We start from the raw sequence: 27982 nt of genomic DNA on the forward strand, positions 1-27982 counted from the left end.
ATAATCAATAATATTGCAATATTAATGAAAGTACTGTTCATTACAATCATTTAGTACTTACTTATGAAATATCTAATCAAAGAATAAAGTATGTTTTAGAAATTACACTAACTTCAGTAACGTTATCCCTTACACTTGTACATAATGAGAAATTTGTCTTGCGATACTTTTTAGTTTCAAATAACATTCTTTGTGTAGTATGAATTTGCTAGATGTGACTAAGACTAGTATCATTGTTTTCGAGCAATAGTAAAGCTTATTAAATTAAAGATGATGATCAATATCCTCCTATTCAGAGATTTCTATCTTAACAAATAAAAACACCCTTTTATAGAGAAGTTTGAATGCACTTGCAACCCTCTATGTCACCTGAGTGAATGTCCCAGGGGTTGGGGTAGGGGAAGTAATCCACTATCATTAATGCATTTTCTTAAAATAAGTTAATAATCGCTAGGCTCGAGATTGAACCATAAACCAGGCAAGCGTTCTGTCAAATGAGCATAATGGTTAATCGACTACCAATTATTCAGAATCCACTTTTTATCAACTCCAACTATCACATTATTCTATTTTTACAAAGAAGACCATTCCCCCAGGCCTTACCTCAGAGTCATGGGATGATCAGACTTTGGAAGTTTGTGATAACTGCAAATTTTTTTGGGTCTTCCATGTTTAAGATTTCATCTCGGGACCACATTCATTACAAGCTAATGTACTATAAATTGAACTATGGAATGAAACTACTATAAATTCTTTTTAACACACTTTTTACAATGGGGTAATTGCCATAGTTCATGATCGTGCCTGAAATATCAGTATACCATGTAAGAGCTTTATCAACAAATTATAGAAATTTGTTATGTTATCCATTTGAAATATATAAAAAAACTGCTACAGTTGAAAGATTAACATAATTTATTATTTCTAAACAACTGTAGAATGTTTTACTATTTACTAGCATGATATAATCATAGTTTGTTAATTTCTTTTTAAATTTCGCACAAAGATACACGACAGCTCTCTGCCCTAGCCGTCCCTAATTTAGCAGTGTAAGACTAGAGTGAAAACAGCTAGTCATTACCACCCACCGCCAACTCTTGGGTTACTCTTTTACCAACGAATAGTAGTTCACCAAAACATTATAACACTCCCACGGCTGAAAGGGCGGTCATGTTTGGTATTACGGGGATTCGAACCTGCGAGCGTCACATTGCAAGTCGAACACCCTAACCACCTGGCTGTGCCAGGTCTATTATCATAGAAGGAAAGGCTTTCAGTGATGTTTGTGTTAGACAAGATGGTACAAAAAAGAAACGACATGGGCAACTATAGCTGTACTGTGATAGTTTCTGTTGATCTTCTACTATAGATGAGTATTGAAAATAAATACATATTGGTTGTAATAAACTATTTCACCTTAAACAATCATTTACGATGCGAGAGTTTCAGAAATTGCTTTCTTCAACACAGATTTTTTATATTATTTTATTTTTTATTTTGCGTATTTATTCTAAAACACTTTATAAGTTATGAAGAATTAACCTTCTAGGAAATAAAAAGTATATGGTATCTGGAGATAGCAGCGGGTGTTCATCTTGTAGTAAAATGATTTAGTAAGAACGATCTACAGAAAATATACAAAATTTTATATTAATACCACTTGGACACCCTGAATCAAGAGAGTTGACAGGATGTTTGAGAAATGTGAAACATATATATGGGAAGTTTAAAAATGCAAGCTTAGAATTCCACTGGTGGGACTAATAGCAAATTAATTTAACGCTATGAGAAAGAAAAAATTCTTACTGCAGACGTTGCTGTTTATCAAAATAGCTATAGGGCAAAAGGGTCGAGCGTCCAGGAAATCTATCACATCAATGGGTGCAATGCATCAAATTGGAAGTCATACTGTCACAATGGTCTGCAACTTTATTGAATTAATATGGTTTTGATGCTACACCAACTGCGATGAAAAATCCAGACTGATAATCATTTTAAAACTGACGCTAGGAATCTTTCAGAAGCTCTCTTATCCACTCTTGTTTCGGTTCTCCAGCCAACAACTCATAGTAAGTCCTTTAGCGGTGGGCAAGCAAAGTTAGTATAATAGTGTTACGACTTACAGAAATTCCACTAACGAACTGCTATGTCAATTTATCTTGTCATGTCACTTTCATCTAGCAACATGTAAGTAATCATGATTAGAAAATGGGTCGATTTAACGAAATAATCGGTTGTTTAGCTATTGTTCTAAATGATATTGTAATGCCAAGAGAATAGTATTGTTCCCTGGTGTGATAGCAGCAAGTCTATCAATTTACAGCATTAAAATACGGAGTTCTATTTCACACAATAGAGACAGCTTCATGAGAGCCAAATGTGGCTTAACCCTAAAGCAAGCAAAGAAGAAAAATATTTGAAGGCTAAGAGTTTGCATTCATGTAATTAAGTAATATAAATATATGCATTGTTTTTTCACTGTTCCCTGAGTGATTTCTTTATTTCTTATAAAACTTTCCTCTGGTTATTGACTTAAAGGCCTAATTCACTACTGAGTAACAAACACCCTGTAGAAAAATGAAACCCATTTCTGACGAGGGAAAGTCGCACTCTCGAAAAACCGCTCTTTCACACCAAATGGCACATGCTGTTCCTAATAAGGCAGCAGAAAATGTACAAGGATCATGCTTATCGTTAAACACGGCAGTGCTTAGTATAAGCTAAAAAATTCTAATTCTAGAATAAACGATATTACCATTATTTCTTGAATATAGTTTTCATACAGAAATAGTGTTCCTTTAAAAAGGCTTATATAAGGATGAAACAAGAATTACCAGACAATAACAGATGAACATTTATAATACCCAATGCTTTGTACACTACACAATCAGAGTATTTATGGAGCCAGCCTCTATATGTTAAGTATTATGTAAGAAGTAAAAAAAAATCAATATACATAATGTTAAATTTTATTATACCCTTTCATAGAATACACTAACTTTCAATCAGAGACAAAACATCACAAAACAAGTAATGAAAACCATGTATGTAAAGGTAAAATGATGAAGGGATGGCAGTACCAAAAAGAATGTAAACATAACATAGAAATGATACAACTATACATTTTCTCCCCTAAGTTCCTCAACATTAAGTCCCAAGAAGTCAAGATTATAACCAGTGATGATTAATAATATATTGTATCCATTTGTATGTTAGCGATAATACCAATATGTGATGTAATTATACAACTGCAAGGAAGAAACTGACAAAACAGAAATTATATTAAAAATATATATTACAAATAAATTATAAAAATAAAACAAATATTCACTTATCAATCTACTTCAATGAAATTGTTTTAAGAAAAGAATAAAAGGGTAAACAAGTAATGTAAAATTTTGCAAAATTGAGTATGATGTAGGGATTATTTGTTTATTTTAAATTTCACGCAATGCTACACGAGGGCTCTCTGCACTAGCCGTCCCTAATTTTGCAGTGTAAGACTAGAGAGAAGGCAGCTAGTCATTACCACCCACCACCAACTCATGGGCTACTCCTTTAGTGGGATTGACTATAACATTATGATACTCCCTCGGCTGAAAGGGCGAGCATGTTTGATGTGACGGGAATTCAAATTCGCGACCCCCGGATTACGAGTCGAGTGCCTTAACCACCTGGTCATGCCGGGCCATGATGTAAGGAAGGCAATGCGAAAATGTACAGAAACAAGATGGCGATGAACACACAAAACATTGCAAACATCACTAAATAAGTAACTAAATCTTTCCAAGAATAACTTTTAACTACAACTAAATGTTGAATTCCCGTAATTTACATGAATCTAGGTTTAATAAAATGTTTAACCAGAATAATGTTATACAGTCTTATAAGCTTGAAAGACTGACTCAGTACTTACTGGTTACTTATACAGGGATTTTTATGATTTTTGTTTATTAATCCATACCTTGTTTCTGTACTTCTTTATCATTGTAATCCCTACATCATATTAATTGTTGCATTTGTTTTTTTATTACTTGTTAATATTTTTAAGTCTTGGGGTGCCTATTGGGGTTCACTGAGATCAGGAACATGAATTTAATCCTTGTTTGCAAGAGTTGTTAAATTTTGGGAATGGAAAAAATAGGTAATAAAGCCCTGAAGTACTCTTGTGAAAGAATAACAGAATGATACAACCATACACTTTTAAACCAGTTAGACATTTATATATATATATATGATAATCAGAAAATGTAATCATACATACCAATCCTACTCATAAGTTATTGAATAGTAATTACAGAAAGAAACAGGCAACATACCAGCACCACGAATGTAAGGAAGAAATATTTTGTAGTAATAAATCAGTAATATGTTTTATAAACTCTCTAAAGGCAGGGGTCCAGGTCATAGGACATACTCCATAATTGTCTTTGAAATACATTGGAAAGAACAATCAACTGGTCTACGTAAAAAAATAATAAAAAATCATCAAACGTAAATCAATTCACTGAAGAGCCCTAAAAACCACATTGATATCATTGCAGAGTATCGTCAAAGGTGAAGCCACAAGTGTATTCCCTCGAGAACTTTCTTGAAGGGAATTCCAACAGTGACAAGACAAAAATGTTAACAAGGCACAGCAAGTCATTCCATCTTGGTGTCATAAATCTCCAAAAATACTTGCTGACTCAATAGGTTAGAAGAAATAAATGGCTAAAGAAAGAAGATTTTGCTTTATTAAATTAATATTTTTATTTTACTTCTAGTCACAAATGTGAATTATTGATTGTAAACATATTTATGCATACTGATGTCAGTAATTGTCAAAAGCCACTTTATTGCTAATTATGGAAGTTCAATTTTAAAGTCTCATTGCTTTTTGTGTTATAATTAGATTGTTCAAGAGATTTTGCACAGATAGCCCTCATGAATCTTTGTGCGAAATTTGAAAATACAACGAAAAAGAATCAAGATTTTACAATCATGTAAGAACTGTAGTCAATCTCCAGAAAGTATAATGCAAACATGGATGTGAAATTTGAGAGTACATTTAAAGTTGAAATTACAATGTGCTAATGCAATTTATGAATATTTATATAGTGAACTTCACTACTGGAAACTTATGTTATGCCTCAAAAACATACCCTTTTTATTTTATTTGTGGAATAACCAATAGTGATGGTGGTGATTATCCTACTTTTTTCTATATAACGGTAGTCCTTACAGAAATTTTACTTCACTATCTAGAACTCTTTTTGGACACTAAGTTGTTCAACTCATATGAACTTGTTTTGTATTCAAGAAACAGGTATTTGCTTTCACTGCCAAATTGTGTCCAAGCTGCTCTTTCAATCCAGTTAGGTCCAGAACTGAGTTCTCACCATGCATATAATTTTCTGCCAAACATCTTGCCTTTTTGGTTATTAGTACATCCAAGAATACCAGGTAGTAAGGTATTATGGGGAAACATTTGTGTTCAGTGGAGTTTTGTTTTTTAACCTGATTAATTCTACATTTTGTACTGTTCTCCTTGCTAACAAAACTATTACATTGGAAAATTGGTAAATGCCATGTTTCAGACAAAAGACTTATCATCTAGAAAAGTAGTAAGTTGCTGAATATGTATGCAACCTAGGGAAAATCCTCTCATGGATGCTATTTTTTCATCATTGATGCAAAGTACAATATCTCAGATTTCACAACAGGCAGTTCATGAATAGCTACAATCAAGGATTTTCTAGCTTACTGACCTTATCTTACTCTAAATCTGACCTTTAGTAGAGAGGAGGCATGCACAACTGGAGGTAGTAGCAGTGACTTGCTATTCAGATATTAATCCCAATCATTCCAGGAACTACAGAAAAATGTTGTCTTTTGTCAAATTGATTTTAACTTGTTTATTGTGTTTGACATAGAATTATTTGCTTCTGCTGCCAAATTATGCCCAGTCTCTTTCAATTCAAACAGGTATGAAATTCAGGAGCAAGAAAAGTTTATTCAAATTATTAGTTACAAAGGTTCCTTCCCAAATGAGATTTTAAAAAGGTCAAACTTCTCATAGAAAGCAGGGATATTTGTGTGCATGACAAACACATTATAGAGGCTGATCTTTTATGGTCATTCAATAATTGTTCAGACTTAATTGCTAAAAAGTACTGTTTAGGATGAGTATAGAAACAGCTGATTGGGATCTTGATCTAAAGGTGCTATCCCTTAATATATAATTGCAATGGAAGCTGTTTAGTATATTTCTCTAGAGGAAGCCAACAAAAATATGAAACCCAATATTTCAGTAAGCAAGTAGAAATAAATGTCAAGAAATGACAAATGGATAACTAGAAATTGCAAAATTCATAATAAGCAAACACAGATAAAGTTCCTACAACTGGAAAAAAATGTTCAAAAGTTTTAATACCTAATCCTGTGGATGGAGTTATTCCAAAAATAACAAGCATATAAGGTTTGTGTGATGTTACTCCTTTAGAGATAAGCAATTCAAAATAAATGATCCAACTTTTTTGAAAAATGTAGGAAGATAGCTGATAGTTCATCAACTGGTATGTCTAGCATGGCCTATCTTTGGAAGGGTGAAATTCTGCATTGGAAATGTCATCAAGAAGGTTGATAGGACATAAATGTTAACAAATTATAATACCTGGAAATATTTAAAAGGCTATTTGGGCAAGTTCATGATGCTTCCTTTGGAAACCATCTACAAATGCAGAAGCAAAGAGACTACTTCTTCAATATGTGCTACTGGCCAGAAACTGTAAAAGGCACTGGTTAATACTGTACAGTTGTAATCAGTACCAGAAAATTGTACAAAAAAAACAACCATGTTAAGGTTCTAGTGATTTCAATACCTGTGACTGATATCTCATTCTGCAGAATAACTGTTTGCATAATGTCTAACTATCTTAATGAGTAATCACAATATGTTGAAATTCTATAAATGATGCCAAACACGTGATCACATTGCAAGCACTGTAATGTAAGTTCCATTAGCCACCTGAAAGTATCTGGCACATTAAGGAGACTAGATGACAATGTAAAGCCCAAACAGGACTTTTTCAGGTTCTGAAAACATCCTTGGCTATGAGTGGGACATACATCACATTCTCCAGAAGTCAAGGCAGTACCAGCAAGAGTTATTGTATATGTTTTTGTAGAATTTGTAGATGAGGGCTCAAATTTCTGCTCTCAAGTAACATAAAAAATGTGAAACCTGCTTATATTTAGACATTTACAGGCAACTCCTTAAAAACTAATATGCAATACATTATAAAAGTGAATCAACAAAACCTTCAAACAATGGTACACATATTTTGTGCATACTAACCAGACATGAGACAAACCAAAATAGAGGAAATAATGGTTAGATGATAAATGTTCAGTCAAAGCTGAAAACTTAGTGTAAAAGAAACAGTAGAAGAAAAGTATTTGAACCTGTTTATAAAAAGCTATTCTTTTATTAAGCAATTTAAAAAAGTAAAATTTTTAATGCCAAAAATTATACAAAGTCATTAGGAAGATCTCTTCCATGGATTATGAAACTAGCTTTGAAGGAAAGCATAAATTACGTATAACACATGTAAAAAGTGCTAATAAAAGGGCATGAAAGTCAACCAAAAGTACTGAAGAGATAATTAATGTAATATAAAAATTAATGACAAAAGGAGAAAGCAGAATTTTTGGCTAATGGAATGAGATGTGAAAACAAAATTGGGAATAAATCTCTAACAAGTACAAAAAAATAACTGAGAACTCTCTTAAATAAACTTAAGAACTTCTTCACAGGTATCCCAGGAAAATCTCATTTGAAAGCACATATTAATAAAATCAGAGCCATATTTCAGAGTTCCAGTAAGATGCTATCAAAAATGAGCTCAAAGAGTTAAAAGGCCGAGAACGTACAATATCCTCATACAGTATATTTGTCAATAGTGACAGTGGACAATAACTACAGAAAATTTAATGTGGTAGTGATATTGAACGCTGATATCCAATCTTTGTGTTGATGAATTATTTTAAAAACTTGGATATGCCAAATATATAACAACATTGCAGGAAACAAAAAGTCATTAACAATGCCCATGAAACCAAATACTTAAGAAAAACTAGTTTTCAGTCATCATTTGGCCTGCTTGAGTAATGATGATGCTTTTTGGTTTGTATATGTCACATTTGCCAAACCTTCTTGATATGCATGAAGTGGTAGCTGGAACAGATGAATATGCAACATCGTACACTGATAATACTAATATGTTCAACAAAACATGGAATGAACACATACAAGGCTTACAGACCAATCTTGCACATTTCAAGAAGAGCAAGACTAATAATAGGACCAAGTAAGTGCAAAACTGGGTACACTGAGATTTCGGCTTTGGGTTACGTTGTGTGATGAAAGGATCCTCATCTGCTATAAAGAAATCTCCTCAACTACTAACGAAAACAAATATTTGTGGATGAACTTTTATTTTTCTTAAATACTCACTGTTTGCAATATCTCTTCCTGTAATGAACAATATGTAGTTATGTGCATAAAATCACATTCAGGAAGATACATTCATGGTTCACTATACCAGCAGCTTAGAAATGGAAAGTATCAAGAAATCCAATACTCCACTTGAAAATCAGTGGGGGGATAAAATGCAGATGGGAACACCCATCCTCAACATGGTATGTTATAAGTCATGGATATATTGTACTTTATGATAGCAGCATATGTGCAGATTTGTGATGCATTAAGTATACCTGTACAGACAACATTCATCACAGAGTGTCATCCTAACACTAAAAAAAAAGGGGAGGGGGGCATGCCCTTGAAAGAAAGAAAATTGTATATAAAAAAGATCAGTCACAATCTCACTGAACTTTCAAGGATGGCAACACAAAGATGATATCACAATGAGAAATAGACAGTTACCTGATGTAAATAGTTGAAGATGAATGTATGAGTAGTCCACATACTTGCTTCAAGAATTTCCTCCAATGGATGATGGAGGTGGAATGCCAGGAAAAAGGTAAGGTGTTTGATCTGATGTGACATCTGAAACATTTCAAGAAGAAGAAGCCACTGAGAAATATGTCAATCAAATCAGAAGTCCAGCTCAACTGAAAAATGTTGAAGAAAAAAGGTTACACCCAGAGGAATAATGCTAGAATATTAAAAGGTAGTAACAAGAATCACAGAAGGAAGCTGTGTGGAAAATATAACAGCAAAAAACATGTATAGGACATGGAATCCTATCTAGATCAGATTGGGAATAAAGGTGTGAGATGAAAGAAAGTGAAAGTGGTGAGAAGGAAAAACTACCTTCAAAAGATACTAAAGTCTTGGGAAGGAAAGATAAATTTGGTTAAAGGAAAACATATGTGAAATGGTACAGAGTGCAGGAGACACTGATGGCAAATACATCAGATCAATGATGCTCAAAAGCTAAATAGGAAGTAGGTCTTACAGGACAAGTAAAACATATATGTAAAGTAAGGTAGTGAAGAATCACACTGATATTTTAATCTGGAAGGACTGCCTGACAAGGAGGTCTGCTAATCTGGAAGAAGCATAACAACAAGGTAAGATAAACAAAAGATGGGACTGGAGAAACATATAAGGTGTGTGATAAAGCTACTTGATACCCAATGATGGACAAGACTGAAGCCCCATGATCAAAGAGCCAAATAAGGAAATTGGTATTAAAAGGAACAGAGGGCTGAGAAGAGGAAGAAAACCCCAAAGTAACTGCCTATGGCAAAAGACATTCCATTTAGACTGATAAACAATTACTAAGGGAGAATGAATGAGGACCTAATAAATGCCAGACATAAAGATGAAGGGTAAGAAGGACAGGATTAAATACCCATGATAGAAATTGACACAGCTGAGAAAACCAGAGTTGTGCTGGCTAGTAAGAAGCTATCAGAAGGATCTGATACAGAGTGGCATGGATGATCAAAATCACCTTGTAAAGAAAGCAGATAGGAAAATAAACATAAAGGTATCAATTAGTCCAATCTTGGCTCAACTCATCCACAGCTATGGCTTGTGGATAAGGAACTGGAGACAAAAAAAAAAAGAGGTAACTTGGCATTAAAATATGTAGCATGTGCATCCTGAAGAGGCATACCCCATTGAAAAATGAGAATGGAGAGATCACTACATGGGATAAATTTTGTACAGTCTGGAAAGATGATCATTGAAAAGCACCAAAAACCTGATATGCTAGGAGACATATCTCTTGCACATGGACCAAACAATGTAGATCCAAAGTTTTACCACAAAAGAAACACAAGCAGGTACCATCTTAATGGTTGATAGAAGGTACCACTGTAGAAATGGCAGAATGGATCATGACAATTTGTTTCCTGACTGGAGGAAGAAACTGATTCAAAGCCCACTGTCCTGCTTGAAGCTCCAAGATGTTGATATGATAAGACCATGTGGTCAAAGAAACATCCTGCTGATCAACCCATGGTCCTAATCCTAACCAAGTAGAAAAACATTGGTGAAGAGAAAAAAAATTGGGTGAGGAGGAGGAGGTTGTACACTCAATGATGTGTGGGCCTTGTTTAACCCAATACAAAACATTGTAGAGGGAAAGAAGAAGAATCCAAGAGATCCCAAACTAGATTTTATTGGTCATGTAGAGTTCACTGAAGAGACTGTATATGTGCCCAAACCAAGAGGATAAGAGCTTGCACTGATGCCCAAATTCCCCAAAATTAAACCTCATGAGAAGTAAGAGAGGGAGCAACAAGGTCATGCAGAAACAAGAGCTCTATCAAATGTCAAAAAGTAAAACATTGGGTGCAGCTGAGGTGAGAGTTGAAAAAGATCACAAAGTGGACAAGTGGCTTTTCCAATTTGAAAATTCAATCCATTTGAGCAACTTTTGAAAGAAGATGAATGTGACAGGAAAACTCTATTTTCAAACAAGCTAACAGAAGCCAGTTGTTCGTGTAGTAGTGTAAGTGCAACCCCCAGAACATGCGTAAATCAGGCAAAAGCTTTTACTACTTGACAAAAAATATATGAAGCTGAAACAAACTGAAACACAAGGTGTGAAAATTATTCCAAACCCCATGATGAACAAACCAAAGATAGCATCTGTACTGATGAGAAATAGAAATGTGTAGATAAGCTTCCCACTTCATCTGGTACATTGCTACCAGCTGTTTGTCATTTCTTAAATCATTTAAAATAATAAAATGTTCATTACTGTTCATTATAAGCATAATTCTTACTTACTTTTTGATTCCTCTCATTTCCCATTAATTTTCAATAAATCTCTTCCTCACAGTTTTTGCAGTTACATTTCTAGGGACAATGATCTCATCTCCAAACCTGAAGAAACAACAGACTTCTCTTCCTCTTGGGGCTATCATAAACAAATCTTATGAAAGGCTTTATTTAATGCTAGTTGCAAAACTCTTAAGAATATTCTTGAGACAATGTCACAAAACAAAGAAAATAATAAGCTTACTTTAACTATTCCTTAACAACCCAATTGTGTCCCACCAAATCACCAAAATTATCATGGACACCCTTCATTTTTTCAAATTAATATTGACATAAATTGTACTTTTATTGAATAGTCTGTTACTGAATTTAAGACATAATAAATGCCTTTGAGATACCCTTGTTCACATTAACTTTACTAAGAATATTTAACCTGGCATATCCTCTGGTTCCTTCCTGTGCAACCAACCAAGCTGTATAACTTGTAAACTCATTTACGATCAAATTTCAGTGACATTTCCAAAAAATCGTTTTTATGTAAGAAATACTTTTACATCTTTGTCAGAATCCATTATATTTCTGACTTTTGTAACTTGCTGTACATAGGAGAGACTGGTCACAAAATTAGTGACAGATTTTGGAAACACAGATGACATATATTAAACTGTAGTCTTCAATTACCAGTCTCAAGACACTTTTCAGATGACAAACAAGACTTTTCACATCTCAGCCTCATTGTTCTGAGATCTACCCCAAAAAACTGTTATTTATATGAATGTGAAGAATGATGCCTTATTTATAATCCAGATACAATTTCTCCATTTGTTTTAAACAAGACATTTTTTGGTAACTTTACTTTTCCCAATATCCTCTTCACATATCAGTTGTATACTTCTTCCCATCACTTCTCTGTATTTCTCTTTCACTTGCATAATTTCATTACAACAGTTGATTCATCAGTATTGTCAGTTCACAAATCAAAACAATGCTTCAACATGTTCTTCTATTGTTATTTTTTTGCTAATATTCAAACATGTTCTGTATGTATGAATTTAACTGGCATCACCTGAATAAAGGTTTAGGCCCAGAATGTTTGTGTTAAAAGTTATTCTAGATTTTATCATCATTGCATCCTATGTTTTTTTTTTCTTTTTTAACATATATTTCTATTAAGTTAATTGCCCAACTTTAATTAAAGCTGATTTTGTCAAGGAACTTCATGCATTTAAAACATCAAAACTATAAAACTTACTCTGAGAAATTACAACTTTCAAACATCCAAAAATAATGTGGAAATAAACTGCCTAAAAATTTAATTTATACTAAGTAGCAACAATAAGATATCTTGGTCCACAAAACACTGATAAATGTTTAATTTCTTTTTCCTTAAAAAAAGATAAATGAAATAGATAAATAAAAAAATATCATGTTCACTTTTAATGACCACACTATTATATAACTGAACACAAATATTTTTTTCAACATAGGATGCATAATTAGTGTTATTCAAACTGTTATACCATTACCAAGGTATGTTTCATATCAAGCATGATTACCTTCAAATACAAACTGATTTTTCTACATAAATTTTATTTGATAGCCTTACATACATTTTTAAGAGTTCAAATATATATGTTTACAAAATTTCTACCTATAATAATGTAAATTAATATAAATTTAACAATAAAATACATTCTAGACAACTACAAAATTGGCACAAAATAAGTAGATTTTTAAAAAGTTTATTGAGTATCAGAGCTGCATTTTTATAATATAGCAGTAGACTTCATAAGTCTAAAGATAAAACACACAAAAATGACAAATATCTATAAAATACAAGAAACTACACTTGACAGAAATACATTCACATCCAGGTTAGTGCCTCTCACGGAAGGCACAAAATCTCCCTTCATAGAAGGAATAAATTATCTTTCAATGTTCAACGGTTATGACATCATGTGCAAAGATTTTACTCTCTCTCTCGCTAACATTTCTTTCTCTAATAATCAATTACTAATAAAGTATGCTGCACAACTGTTTATTCATAGCTCTCAATTTTTTTGAGCTTATTAATGCTATTGTACTTAATTCAAGTACATTAAATGGAATTTACACTTCTTTATTATCATGGACAAATAATTCTCAGGACTGTGGAACTAGAACATCAAAATAGCTAGCTACAAAAATATATTTACAGTTTCTAGCCAATTACTTTTTTTTTTGTTTCCATCTCCAATAATTAAAATTGAGCCAGAAAATATTTTATGCTAGATATCTTATTATCAGTATGTAGGTTATATTAAACAGCTTCAAAATTTAAACAAAATTTACAGTATAATGTTAATGAATATAATAGGTTCTAATGTTCTTTTAGCCAACACAACAAAATTCTAGTTTAAGATGAAATATTTTAATATATTTTCAAACCATTATATTAGCAATTTCAAAATTTGTATATGCTTCAAAAGTTCTTCCTAAACAACAAAATTATTTCTCATTTTTCTCAAAACAAAAAAAATATTTAAGTGTTATGTATGCATCTTACAGTTACAGTACTTATCTTTTTTGTGTCTTACTACAGGAACAAATTCCTTGTTTTCCATCACTGTTATTATGAATTATAATATTTATATATATGTATGTATTTAAAACTGCCCAAACAACCCATTATTGTTTAAATGTGAAATGACAAAATCAAGTTCTTCCCTTTCTTACACATAAACTCACATTAACCTGTGGTAGTATAACTTCCATACAGAATGAAAAAAAATTGCCTAGATAGGTTTAGGTCCAATTTCATCAAGTTTGCATCATGATTGTGTAAACAGTGCACTTGCACATGGAGACAATCTGAAGGGAGTTGCCAATTGCTCGATTAACTAACAAAGTGAACTAATGAGATAGAGGTGTCAGATATATGTATGTCATACAGCAAACATTGGTACAGCATTGAGTTTCACATTTTCATATTTTAAAAACTGCTAATATTTTGTACTTTTCATAATACAATATTCTTTCATGAAAATAACTGATTCCATCTTTATGTTATGTACAGACTGAACATGATACAAAATAAACACACTGCTGCTTCCTGACTAGTCACATAGAGTAACAATGAGCAAACTTTAAAAAAAGTTTTTCTTAAGTACTTCAGCTAAACATTATTGGAATAGAGATTAATGCTCAAAAGTTTAAATTCATTACATCAAAAAATACATACTACTTATCATACATTTATAACTTTTTAATACCATCAATCTAATATATAAATAGATACACTGTAAATGAAGGCTCAAAAGTTAAAGCATAACAAAGTTTTGTGTTTACCAACTTTTGGTTCCCTTTAAGTAAGTTGCAAATTTTTAATAGCACATCTGTGTTGGTTATTTTTATGAATTTGTTTAATTATAACAACGGATTTTCTCAAACAAAGTCAATTCTGTAAACATTTTTACACCCATAAACAACAAAATTATTTCATCCTTTTTCAGATCCACTCCAAAAATTCAACTTACTGCTAACAACAAAGAAACAAAACTGTTAGCACTTAAGAGTTTTACTTCGGTTTCATACCCTAAACAGTATATCTAAGAACAATATAGCTTTGTCTCGTACATGAATTTAGTGTGCACAGTGAAAATGTCTGTGAAACTTAAATAGCAATAGAAGTAAAATATATTGATCAGTTCACACACACACATTTTTAAACAATGAATGGGTCATACACTACATTATAATAATTAATAACAAGGAACCACCATAAATACTTTGTTGAAAAATATTTGTATTTTTACTATGCTTTAATAAATATGGTTAACTACCCTGGATTTGGTTTTTACAAATTGCACATAAAATCTATTCATAATTCACTAACATTAATTGTGCAGTCTGTGTTCTTAAAACATGCATCGTGTATCTGTGAACATATACTGATACACCTTTTTTTAAATGCAGTAAATAACACACTATTAGAAAACAATAATGGCAAGAAGTGTAACATGAAACGAAAAGCAAGTGCAGATTGTATTTATTAATTTAAAATATTGGGTTTTTCTGAAAATAATTTAGACAAAGAGTAAATAGTACATGGAATAGTAAAAGGCTTTCCATATTATTAAGGAATGTATGACACCACACCAAAGACATTTAAAATATGTACAGGATAAAGAAATATAACACTGAATCATAATTCCCAGAACTTTTTGTTGGAATTGGAAAATAAGCAATAATAATGTTATGCAGAAGACCAACAATCAAATTATAAAATGAAGAAATTTTAAGACAGAGAAATGGGGAACATTATCAAAGTTAGCTAGTTTCACAGATAAAAGAGAAAATTATTTGTTAATGAAGTTTTCAAATACCCAAACAGCAGCTCCTCTTGCTGTGGACTGCTTACAGTTTTGAAGTTTTAGAGGATGAAATTGGGTACATGTGGAATTTAAAGCTATATAGTTTGTACAGAAAGAGTAAACTATCTCCATTACATTTTATATTTTAGCTTTATATTTATTTCATACTTTGAGATATTAAACATTTCTGACTAGTGAGAAACACTGCTTTAAAAAGATTTATAAATATTTGTGCTAAAATAACAGTTTAGTTGGTTTTTGTTTTAACAATGTGTATTAGTGTTATCAACAACCAGTATGGGATTAGTAATCCACAATTACATGCATATCATCTTCATGTAGTACACAACATGCACATTTTTATTTTACTTGTATGTTGCAAATAGTGCTGAAAATTCCAGCTGTTGCTAGTTGACCAGAAAATCATGAGTCATATGGGTTTTAAAAACATCTTGTTTTCTCTTGAAAACAGAAAGTAGTTAGAGAGAATCTGAGTGAAGTGTTTGAAAATATTAAGGGACTTGATACATCTCTATCATATTTAATGGTGGAAATAGAAAGGTAAGATTAGGGGACACACATTTTTGCAGAGAATTAATCTTTATCTAAAACATTCCACTTTTCCAATAAGTCAACTTTCAAAGAGCAAATAGCTGCTTCATCACTGGTTATACATTTGCTTTTCATGCTGCCTTTATGTAATGTTGACAATTACATTCTAAAGAACTTCTAAAAATCAATGAGTAATTGATAATTCAGATATTTTACTTGCTTTTTATGCTGCCTTATAAGTAGCTGATGACCATTTAATCTCATACATAAAAAGATTCTGATATTTTACTAAGTATATTTTTGACACTCAGGTCATCTTATAGATTTAGATAATGTGTGTCTGATTTGGAACTCTACTAATATTTCATTCATATACATGACAAGTTTCCTGTTTCTTATGAAAATTACTTTAAAATGCTTTCAATTTGATCTTCTTTCTCTGCCCAATTAACATTTGAAAGTTTGCTTCTTGTTGCAAGACTAAAATTATCTTCAAATTCCGGATCAGTGCGTTTAAGAAAATGGAATCTGTAGAAGAGAAGTTTCTTTGCATACTGATACAGCTCCAAATCTAACTTATTTAGTTCTCTGATTTTTTCAATCTGAGCATTCGTTAGGTTGTGTAACAAAGCCCTTTTTTCATTCTTATCCTTTCCGGAGTTACGAGAATTCTGTTTATCATCTTTTTCTAAAAAATACAAATCAAATGTTGCTTCAAAAATATATTGAGACATTTTTGGAAACTCAGATAAACCAAAAAATGCCATTTTGTGAAGGTTGTTTTTAGCACTTTCCAACATTACTATTTCACGTTCCTCCTTAGATAAGACAGAAGAATTATAACACCCAACAAGAGCTAAGTCTGCAAGCATTCTAGTCTGCCTATTCAGGCCTAAGTTGGATGGACAAGACAAGAAATCAGATAAAGTTAGTTTACTCAGGTCTTTGTCAGTGAAACAGGATGGGACATCATTAGTAGTTATTTCACGTCCACCACACCAATGACGTGAAGCTTTCCAGCCCAAGCCTTTTCGAACGTGCCAAAACTCACTGAGCAAACGTGTGACAGGATCTCGAAGAACTGTTATGTAAAAATACCTAAAGAAAAGAAAATAAGTGCATTATTTAAACATAGTTAACAATGAGGATCAAGTTTTCATTTCCTATGAATATATAAACACACTTATATCAACACATATTTATTACAATAAAATCAAGATAATCATTGAAGTAATAACCATTTCAATCATTGCAGAATTTAGCCACAGGTTGAAATGACAACAATAAAACATGCAAGGCCTAAAAAACAACAACTGTAATTTACAGACAAACCAGCAAAATTTTAGATGACTAATATCTATCTATATGAATATGAAGATAACCTTATATGAAAAGATGTCTTCAATGAGCTTACTTCAAATTCTGAAGTTATCACTCTTAGCAAAATGGATGTGACAGAAATGTCTATTTTAGACAAACTAAAAGAAGATCAGACACATTATTCTGTTCTTTACTAGAACATCAATGTTGTTAAAAGCTTCAACAAGAAGTATTGTAGAACACCAGACACAGCATAACCATTAATTAAAGCAGAGTTCTGTCATTCTTGTTTATTTCATATCATACTAACTACAACATCAATACTATATAATGAGTAAATAAAAGTGACTGATAGCTTCAATTAATATCTAAATTATAAATTATCACTGACCACAAAAGTAAGAGATGTAACTTTATCATTCTTTCTACTATTTATATCCTTTATTAATTCAATTGCATTGCTTCCAAAATTTATCAGTAATAAAATGCACATATCATACAGATTTATCATAAAATTGTAATTCAGTTATTTGAAATATCTATCATTACACTTCAGTTTGTGTACAAACAATCTATCACAAAGCAATGCAGTCAGTACTTTCTCTTTTTCATATTCTCAATAACATATGGATGACCTCATCTAACAACTGTTCATCAGTTTTCAATTCCATCATACTTCTTTATATTTACAAACAAGGAGTAAATATAGAAAAGTTTTCACAGTCTTTAAGTTACCAATACTAGCCCTTCAACACTTTGGTGTCTAAGAGGGGCAGTATTCTCTAATTACTTTATGCAACAGCATTGGGAAAACTACTTTAGCCAATCAGCAGAAACTTACACTGAAAGAATTTGGGGTTAAGTTGTAATCTTTCTAGAATATTTCACTGACCAGATTGCAGTGTGTCACATCTTCTCACATATTTCCCACATTAATTGGTCTAACACTTCCAATCATAACACTTATTTTGAAGTTTTGTAGGCTTTCTGGTTTTCTACATGAAGAAGCCTTACAGATATTATAGGAACATTTTACAAAGTGCCAATAAACTAGGTGGAGTTCATTTCTAATTGCACAAAAATTTGTTGTATATGTGAAAAATTTCTCCCAACTTACAAAACTGAACATCTTATACCAAAATTACTTCAATTTTAAGGTTGCTAGCAACATACAATGTTTCACTAATGAATAAAAACCATCTTAACATAAATTTCTCTACTCAGAAATTAGAGATAAAGCTTCTCAAATTAAAATGCAAAATAAACAATTTGAAGTTCTTGAGAAACTGAAAAAGATAAAAAATATTTTTGAATGTTTAATTATCATCTGTGATAATAAAGCTTTAATGGAGATTAATGTTAAACAGTTGCATAGAATCAATGACCTCAAAAAGCACAGATAGGGGTACACTTTCTTAGAAACCCTGTTGATGATATTCATAATTTATCATTTGTATCATAAGAGGAAAAGGGTCCTAACCAAAGGATTAGAGTTTTGTATTCCTTCTAACAGAATTACTAAAGAGTGAGTTTCAAGACTTTGAAACTTTCTTACAACAACTGCCTAAATGACAAATGTTTAAAAATGGGTGCACAACTACTGAACTGGTTTAAACTCAAGTTCCTGGTTTTGCCCTCAAAATGTTATAAGATTTTTCCTCAACAAAAAAGTACAATAATTTAAGCAATTTAAAAACACAGGCTTTAAAAGTTTCAAAAAATTATACGGACATTATAATCACTCAGTCCAAAGGCAAGATGAAAAAAATACGCAGATGCTCCTATAAACTGTCCAATCAAAACCTCTGTTCAGCACAGGCTAAACCAGATAAAGGTAATATGACTGTGATTTTAAATGCAATAAATTACATCAACAAAGTGCAAGATATTCCAAATAATACAGACATGTTTATTAAAGTTAAAAGTGATTCTGCAATAAACATGAGAGTCAAATTTAAAAGGCACCTTTTAATGTTAAAAAAACAAGGTGTTATAATGTAAGGTATGTACCAAAATGAGCTTTCAACTTTAAAAATAAACACCCATTAAACACCTTGCCAGTTTTACCAGTTACCAACTGGTATACCAGTTCATTTGTCTGTGGTACAACCAGAGAAAGGATGGATATTCAGTATAAGTTCCATAGTCAAATAAAAGCACACTGTAATGTTAAAACCTACTTGACAAATATGATGTGACAACCTACAGTTTCTTCTACATCATTCTTCATTCTCAAGAACAATTCTAACTTATAATGCTAAATTTGTCATCAAGCCAAGAAAACCAGCTCATAATCATTTCTATTACATCATAAATTATGAAAATGCAAAGGAAGAATAAAACAAACACTGATTGACTATGGGGTAGAAAAAAACCTTATCTATATTTACCTGTAAATTGAGTATACTCTATGAAGATTTCTTCCTAAATAATTTTAAGTATGATGTCTTTCTCTGTTCATAAGATATAAACTACATAAATAAAGCAACATTATTTCATAATGCATAATTTATTATATGATGCTACTATTTTAACACCAAAAATCTATGTATAAACATAACCTAAGTGTAAAAAAGCATGCACGTTTGTGTGATTTATGCACTATTTCTTGCACAAAGCCAATTTTGAATCCACGGTTCTATTTTTTAAATAATTCTATGAACATCTAACAGTTTTACTTATTCAGTTGGATAATGTCTATAATGTTTGTACCACTATTATGTCAGTCATATACCATTGAGACCAATGAGTCCTGATATTAGGCAAAAAAGCCTTATTAGCATTGCATATAATAGATATACTGCAGTGTGGCTGACATATTGTTATAAGATTCTTCAGAGGGGACAATAGTTGGTGACATGTGTAGAAACTCACAACCACAGTCTGGAATCCCATTTCTGATAACTTGCAATATATATATATATATTTTGTTTTTGCAAATTTGGATTCCAATTCCTCTAAAATATTAAATATATGGGAATAAACTGTATAGAGAAATTTCAGAAATAAGAAAATGTTATCCATAAAATTCCCTTTTTAACAGAATTTGATTGAAGTGTTCCACAAAGGTTTTTTTCATTAATAAAGAACAGACATTAAATTTCAGTCATGATGAGTGTTATAAAGCAGGATATCCAGACCAAAAATAAAAAAAGCATTCTTACAATTTTGAAATCAAAATTATTTTAGTGGGCTAAGTGACATTTTTTGCAATTGCAAGAACAATAGTAGAAGTATTACATACTGTAAATACATGCAGAATACAAGTATTACATACTGTAAATACATGCAGAATACATTGCAAAAATCTATCCCTGCCCTGCTTTATGAAAGGCTTTTTGAATGACAAGAAATACAACATTAACTTCAGCACTCTTACCCTGTATTATTATTATTATTTTAATCAACATGCATGGTTTAAACTGAACTTTTGTTATACATGTTAATGTTAAATCAATGGTTTGTTTGTTCACTTTTCTACAAAGCAACACAAGGTTTACCTGCACTAACTTAGAAGTGATAGAAAAATGGCATCCATTCAGTGCTACTCAACACTAATTCTAGACGTGCTCTTTTACCAATGAAAAATAGTACGAACTATAACATTATAATGCTCCCATGGTTGAAATGATTAGCATATTCAGTGATAGCATTAAATCATGTAACCTTCAACTTGTGAATCAAGTGCCCTAATCACCAGGTCATGCCAGGTTCTAAGTTAATAGTCTGTAGACAGTGTAACTTGTAAGTTTCATACACACAAACAGAATACAACATTTATTCTATATGTTAATGTATGTACCTCCTTTTTACAGGTCTTCCTTCCTCTTCATCCATAACTTTATCAACACAGCTGGTTAGTTCTGTCCAATCAGGATGCACACCACATTTCCAGCCGTTGGTATAGCGGCTAAAAAGCCAAGAGCTTCGTTTGTTTGGTCTGAAACATTTACACATTTTCCGTTTTTTCTTGCACACGCAAGGGCTTTCAATAGCCAAATCTTCGACTAAATGTCGTGCAAATAAGTTTCCTCCTGTATTTTGAATGTGAAGGAAAACTATGACGTCAGACCCTTTAATGTTAAATTCAAACCGTTTTTGAGGTACCTGTTTCTTCTTATCCATGGTAAACCCAACTCCATTTAGCTTTTCTGAGTCATTCTGATCAAGTATCTCTGACGGAATAAGAGATTCACTCTCTGCAAATTCTGAAGAGAAACCTAAACGAATATTACTTATTTTAGTTTTCAAAGAAGTCATATTTGGCCAATGTAATTTCACTGACGTTACTCCGAGTGCACAATGTTCACTACTACAAAAATACCAAAACAAACTTAATGCAAAAACGCTTGTAAACATTACGCCAAATATTAAGTACCTACATTTCTTCTTCCCGCTACAGTAAGATTTTTTAGAATAAGTAACATCAAGGCTTTTAACATCAACTGGAATGGGTTTCTCACGCATTTCAACATTGTCATCCATTTTGGTGTTCTAAATAATCCTATTATCGCCCTCTAGAGCTGAAAAATTTATCCGTGAGTTCTTTTTAGTATCTTTTCGACCCCCCGCTAGTACAGCGGTATGTATCCGGATTTACAACGCTAAAATCAGAGTTCGATTCCCCTCGGTGGGCTGAGCAGATAGCCCTATGTGGCTTTGCTATAAGAAAAACACACACAGTATCTTTTCTGGCCTGGCATGGCCGAGCGCGTAAGGCGTGCGATTCGTAATTCGAGGGTCGCGCCCGCGTCGCTGGCCTAGCGCGTAAGGCGTGGTCGCGTCCCGCGTCGCGCTAAACATGCTCGCTCCCAGCCGTGGGGGTGTATAATGTGACGGTCAATCCCACTATTCGTTGGTAAAGAGTAGCCCAAGAGTTGGCGGTGGGCTGCGTCTTACACTGCTAAATTAGGGACGGCTGTAGCCCTCGAGTACGGTCAATCCCACTATTCGTTGGTAAAAGAGTAGCCCAAGAGTTGACGGTGGGTGGTGATGACTAGCTGCCTTCCCTCTAGTCTTACACTGCTAAATTAGGGACGGCTAGCACAGATAGCCCTCGAGTAGCTTTGTGCGAAATTCCAAAAACAAACAAACAGTATCTTTTCTAATGCATTATTTCTAGTTTTTTGACGAGGAAAATAAAAAATTTTCAAAGCAAGGAAAATTAATTTATTACTAGTATCTTACGTGATCCCTAATTTGTATCAAACATTTTGATGTACGGTATTAGTTAATCAGTTCAGTGTCAGTCAGTGAATTATAAAATGAAAGTTAATGCATCAGTTGGTTAGTACATTACTCGTTCCGCATGTTTGTTAGAGATCATTAAGCTAGTAGAGCCTTGTAAATAAGTTAGGAATATATTAGTTTCAAAGTTTCTGTTGATTTGTTTGTTTGTTTTAGAATTTCGCGCAAAACTACAAGAAGGCTATCTGCGCCAGCCGTCCCTAATTTAGGAGTGTCAGACAAGAGGGAAAGCAGCTAGTCATCACAACTCACTGCCTACTCTCTTGCCAACAAATAGTGGAACTGACCGTAAAATTATAACGTCCCTACGGCTGAAAGGACGAACATGTTTTGGTGCGACGGATTTTCAAACCCGCGACCCTCAGATTACGAGTCGAACGCCTTAACCACCGGGCCATTTCTGTTGAAATGTGTTTGTGAAGTTAGGCTTACTAGTGAATATAATTTCTACCAACCTTGCAACAGAGAGAAAATTATAATTAAGAGGTTTGCTTTTGATATTGTATAGTTTTGTTCAATCATAATTCGGATAAAGCTTTGTTATTTAGAATTCGAGCAGGTTTTGGACAGCTATAGTTAATTTGCATTAAAAAAAAAGAGCTCATTTTAATCAGGTTTCAAAGTTATGTTTTTAAGACTCATAACGTAGTCAAAATAAAATATGGAAACTAAACGTCAGTTACAAGTAAGGCTCAAAAACATCAAAGAGGTATTAAAAACTATGATATAAACACATCAACTATAGCTTTTCACGTTCATAAAAACAACCACATAATAAACATAAAAATGCAAAAATAATAGACAGAGTAAAAACACCAACAGAAAAAAAATAAAGAAAATGTTGCCATCCAAGAAAAAGACAATGGACCTTCAGTGGGTATTAATCAAAACAATAGCCAACAACCACACAAACACTCATTACTGCATGGAAACCACTCATCAAAGTGTCTGCGGACTCATATCGCTAAAAACCGGACATCCATGGTGGACAGAGCACACATAACCCATTGTGTAGCTTTGTGCTTAATTTTAAGTAAGCGAAAACTTGTCAAAGACACAAAATATGTTATTTGTCGAGGTTTCAATGTAAAGTTAAGCCTTTAATTTTATAATGTATTATATCAAATATGAAGAACTTCTTTATTTGTTTTTCTGTATATAAAACCTATAATTGAATTCTCCTTAAGTTTATTACATTTACGTAATCAGTTTATCTTTTATGTTCATCATTATTATATATGTTTAATAATTTTATACTAGGTGTCAGTTATTGTTACGAATGTTGCTTAGATATCTATTTTAAAGCAGTGTTTTAGAGTTAAGCGAATTAGTTCTAGCTCTGATCAGGATATAATAATAATCAACACTGACACACCATCAGATTAATCCTATTTTACGCCACAGATCTCAACCCGACCAGCTTCACACAAGTTGCCGAAAAGAAAGAGAAATTACCATTTATCAGCCCTCAGTCAACCACATCAGCTCGTTTGCATTCTGATGAGACTACCGTCTCTCAATCATCACAACAACCTCGACTCAAGCAGAGAAACCACCAATACTTCCTGCGGTAATTATCGAGAGTCTACTTAGTATTTTCAGACAGCTCAACATCGCCAATGAGTTTCAATGTCTGTTTCCAAATATTGCCTTCAACAGTGTTATAAAATGATCAAGAAATCAAAAGTTCCTACAAACTTGGTATAGCAATTCTTTGTCATAACAGCCTTAAAATATCATTTCCACCGTGTAACATCGATTGTAACAACGAGTTCATCATTTTTCAAAGTAAATCTACCAACAAATCATTAACAACCTTCGTAGCTATGTACACCTCCCTCGCTACCCAACTAAATGTTCATTTTCTTCAATGTATATATATATATAAAACCAATACACCAATACAATACTAAATGGAGATTTGAATACTAAATGACGAATTCAAATGACAGTTTGCTGTATCATTTTACTGAAAATAACCTGGTAACAATTAATAACGATAACATGACCCAACGCACAATTAAATAGCATAGAGAAAATGCTTGATATCATTATTATCCCTCCAACTCTTGTGCCCCTCTTCCCACAAGTTACAAGTACATGGTAACATAGGTAGAAACCATAATCCTAAATCCTTTAATACATGTGAAAGTTATAACAGCATGCAACTCCAGTCTCCGGTAAACTGCAACTTCTTTCTCACTTACTGCACCGAACTGATTGTCAACATTGCTAATCTCCTGCAGAATATTACAACATTATCCAATAACCACGATGAAATCGATAACTATACCATTAAAGTGATTATTCCATAACAACTGCTAGTAAAGCAATTAGCAGTGATCTCCGATCACGGAAACTCACTCTCTCACCCTCCAATTTCATGGCCTAATACTAGAACGAAGGAGCCTCTGACGCGAATTCGTTGACTGATTGTTGATTGATTTGGAATTAAGTACAAAGCTACACACAGTGTCTTCTGTTCTTTCGAAATCCGGATTTTATCGTTATAAGTCCAAAGACATCCAGCTATGCCAGTGGGGGCGTATTAGGAAGGAGGTGTCAATTAAACATCAATGATTAAACGACGTGTAATGTTTCCTGTGGATAGGCGGTGATTTTAAGTGAGATCAGAGTTATATCAGTGACTCCATTTGTTGAATAAGATTGGCAAATGATGGGTGTGTACTTTTCTTTTTACATTTCTTAATTAATGTAGATAGTGGAAAACATGTGATATATTAGTTTGCGTATATGACAGCGCTAGCATATCCATGGGTAGAACAAGTACAATCACTTTGGAACAACAAAGGAACAAAAACAGTTAGAAACAAACTCAATTTAACCGTTTTCTGGACGTCATATTAAGCAAAAGATGCTTAGACTATGTGAAATAAAAGTGTTTATATTAAAATAATCAGGTGAAAACGCACGGTGTGTTGCATATCTTAACAGGCTCTTCATTTAAAAAAAAAACAGCTAGGAAATTTAACTGTGTCTGCTTCACTGAAGTAAACAACACCTCCACGTACATTCGTTTGATTGAGCATTTATTATCAACAAATTAGTATGACATCTACAAAATAAGAACAGAACAGAAACAAAGTATTCACTAAAACTCTTTTGACTTCCTTCAAATAACTTATGTAGTTTAACAATGTGTTTATATAATCGAGTGTATTATATTTATAAACAAGATGTACGTAATTTCCAGTGACGTCACAATAGTACAAACTGCAATGTTAAGCGTTCCTAATGTGATGTCATTTTAGTGTCTACTGATTGACAGAGAACACACTATTGTATTGTGGTGTGAGTCTTCAAAACAGGTGACCCCTCGAGGCGATTTTCAGGGAAATAATTTTATAAAATAAATTTTACCATAAGTCTTATTAAAATACATATTAAACAAGTATAATTAGAAACATTTGTTTGTTTGTTTTTGACTTTCGTGCAAAGCTACACGATAGCTATCTGCGCTAGCCGTTCCTAAGTTAGCAGTGTAAGACTAGAGGGAAGGCAGATAGTCATCACCACCCACTGCCAACTCTTGGGCTACTCTTTTACCAACAAATAGTGGGATTGACCGGAACATCATAACGCCCCACGACTGAGAGGGAGAGCATGTTTGGTGTGACGAAGATTCGAACCAGCGACCCTCGGATTACGAGTCGAACGCCTTAACCACCTGGCCCTGCTGGGCCATAAAAACATTTGTCTGTTTGTTGATGAGCGCAAAACAATATAAGTCAGAGCTATGCTCTTCTCATCGCGGGTATCGAAACCCACTCTTTAGCGATATAAGCCCCTATGTTTACCACTGAGTCAATGGAAGTTAATTAGAAAGAATAATTAAATAATAAGAAATGATAAAACTCTATAACCCAAGCTCTTTCGAAAGGTGGACCTTTCTTCTTCAGGAGTAAACTTGGAATCTTTTGATAGTGTTCGGATTACAAGGTTTTTATCATTTTGTGTGAAGACTCACTAAATCTACATGTTTTACGACATTACAAATAATAATAAACATAAGAAAAATGGAGACATTTAAAAACGATAATAAAACTCCACTTTTGCACACAGTACCATGATTAATTTTGATATTATAAATAGCTTTAATGTATACAGAATAATCTTAAACTGTAAAACTTATTTTTTTTTAAGTATGCAGAGTTGTCCCATGCACTATGTGTGAAGATGACAATTCTTTTTAATAATTTCCAACAATGAATTGCTTTTACTTTCTTTCAACCCAAGCGATTACATATATAATGTATATTTCTGCCACGTTCTATATGTTTGCTTCAGTGAACTTTATATAATTACCACATATAATTATATATATATATATATAAATTCAATAGTTTATTTACGAAGAATAGTTGGGCGCAGATAGCCTCGCTGCTTTGTGCCATAAAACACTAAATCAATCAATCAATCGAAGAATAGTTGATCTTTGTACTCTTCCTCCTAGCGTATCATCCAAAAATTATAATAAAAAAAGTCACAGTAAGGCATGGTTACGAGATTACAACTAAATGTCAGCTGAATTTACGTCCAAAGTACATTTGGGAATATGTATTTAGGTTATATGTGTAATACGTAACTTTTCACTCATAGTAGTTAAGTGTATTGTAGCAGAAGTGTAGTTGGGCTGTGTTTATTCGAATTTTCGTGGCATAAGCGAAATATAAGTAGTTTGGCAAGAAATAATATACATTTGTTGACAAGAGCAATTAACTTTAATTTACAAAATGCTTCGGTTCTCCACTTTGTTAACCAAAAAACATTCATGCTGGATTATGATGCAAAAATCAGGTCATGGGCTAAGTCTGAGGTGAGTAACCCAAAATATAACACTTTACCCAGTAAGAATTATATTTATAAGTAGTATTAACACACTTACACTTATTACAATATAGTAAGGAACGCTAACAGGTGAAAACGTATAACGTCCAAAAATAAACATTCTGGAGTAGTTCTTAATTTTAAACGTATTATATCTATAACGCCCAAAAATAATTAGGGTAGATTTTTTAGTTTTAGTGGTTTTTATTTTATAGTTTTTTGTTAATGTATTATATACGATGACATTATTATTATTATTATGTGTTAAAGATAAATGTTATGATTGTTTCATTCTTTATTTGAAAATGTATTTCCATTATATTGTTTATTCCTTTGTTTTAAATGTTTTTGATGTTTAATTGAGTTAATCTTTAAAGTTCAAAAGTTATACGTATATACATAAAAATATTTTAGCACGTTA

General features: G+C 32.6%; 2 protein-coding genes across 2 annotated transcripts in view; one reads left to right on the plus strand and one right to left on the minus strand.

Moving 5' to 3' along the window:
• Nucleotides 1-12815: 12815 nt before the first annotated feature.
• Nucleotides 12816-21981, minus strand: LOC143237229 (heparan-sulfate 6-O-sulfotransferase 2-like). The gene is made up of 2 exons (XM_076476249.1): nt 21269-21981; nt 12816-17244 (listed from the first exon to the last, which is right to left on the minus strand). The coding sequence occupies exons 1-2, from the start codon at nt 21949-21951 to the stop codon at nt 16551-16553; spliced, it is 1377 nt and encodes a 458-aa protein (XP_076332364.1). The 5' UTR covers nt 21952-21981; the 3' UTR covers nt 12816-16550.
• A 5110-nt stretch (nt 21982-27091) lies between these two features.
• The window catches only part of Acadvl (Acyl-CoA dehydrogenase very long chain), a 50202-nt gene continuing 49311 nt past the window's right edge, over nt 27092-27982 (plus strand). Inside the window, exon 1 of the mRNA XM_076483304.1 lies at nt 27092-27550. Coding sequence (XP_076339419.1) covers nt 27468-27550 — 83 coding nt within the window. The 5' untranslated portion in view covers nt 27092-27467. The remainder of the gene's footprint in view (nt 27551-27982) is intronic.

This window comes from Tachypleus tridentatus, chromosome 13 (genome assembly GCF_004210375.1).
Source record: "Tachypleus tridentatus isolate NWPU-2018 chromosome 13, ASM421037v1, whole genome shotgun sequence".
Taxonomy (NCBI): Eukaryota; Metazoa; Arthropoda; class Merostomata; order Xiphosura; family Limulidae; genus Tachypleus; species Tachypleus tridentatus.

Coding starts and splice junctions, on each gene's coding strand:
- LOC143237229 (XM_076476249.1), bottom strand. CDS start 21,951: ATGGATGACAATGTTGAAATGCGTGAGAAACCCATTCCAGTTGATGTT. Junction 17,245..21,268: donor GGAAGACCTGTAAAAAGGAG/GTACATACATTA, acceptor TCTTTTCTTTAG/GTATTTTTACATAACAGTTC.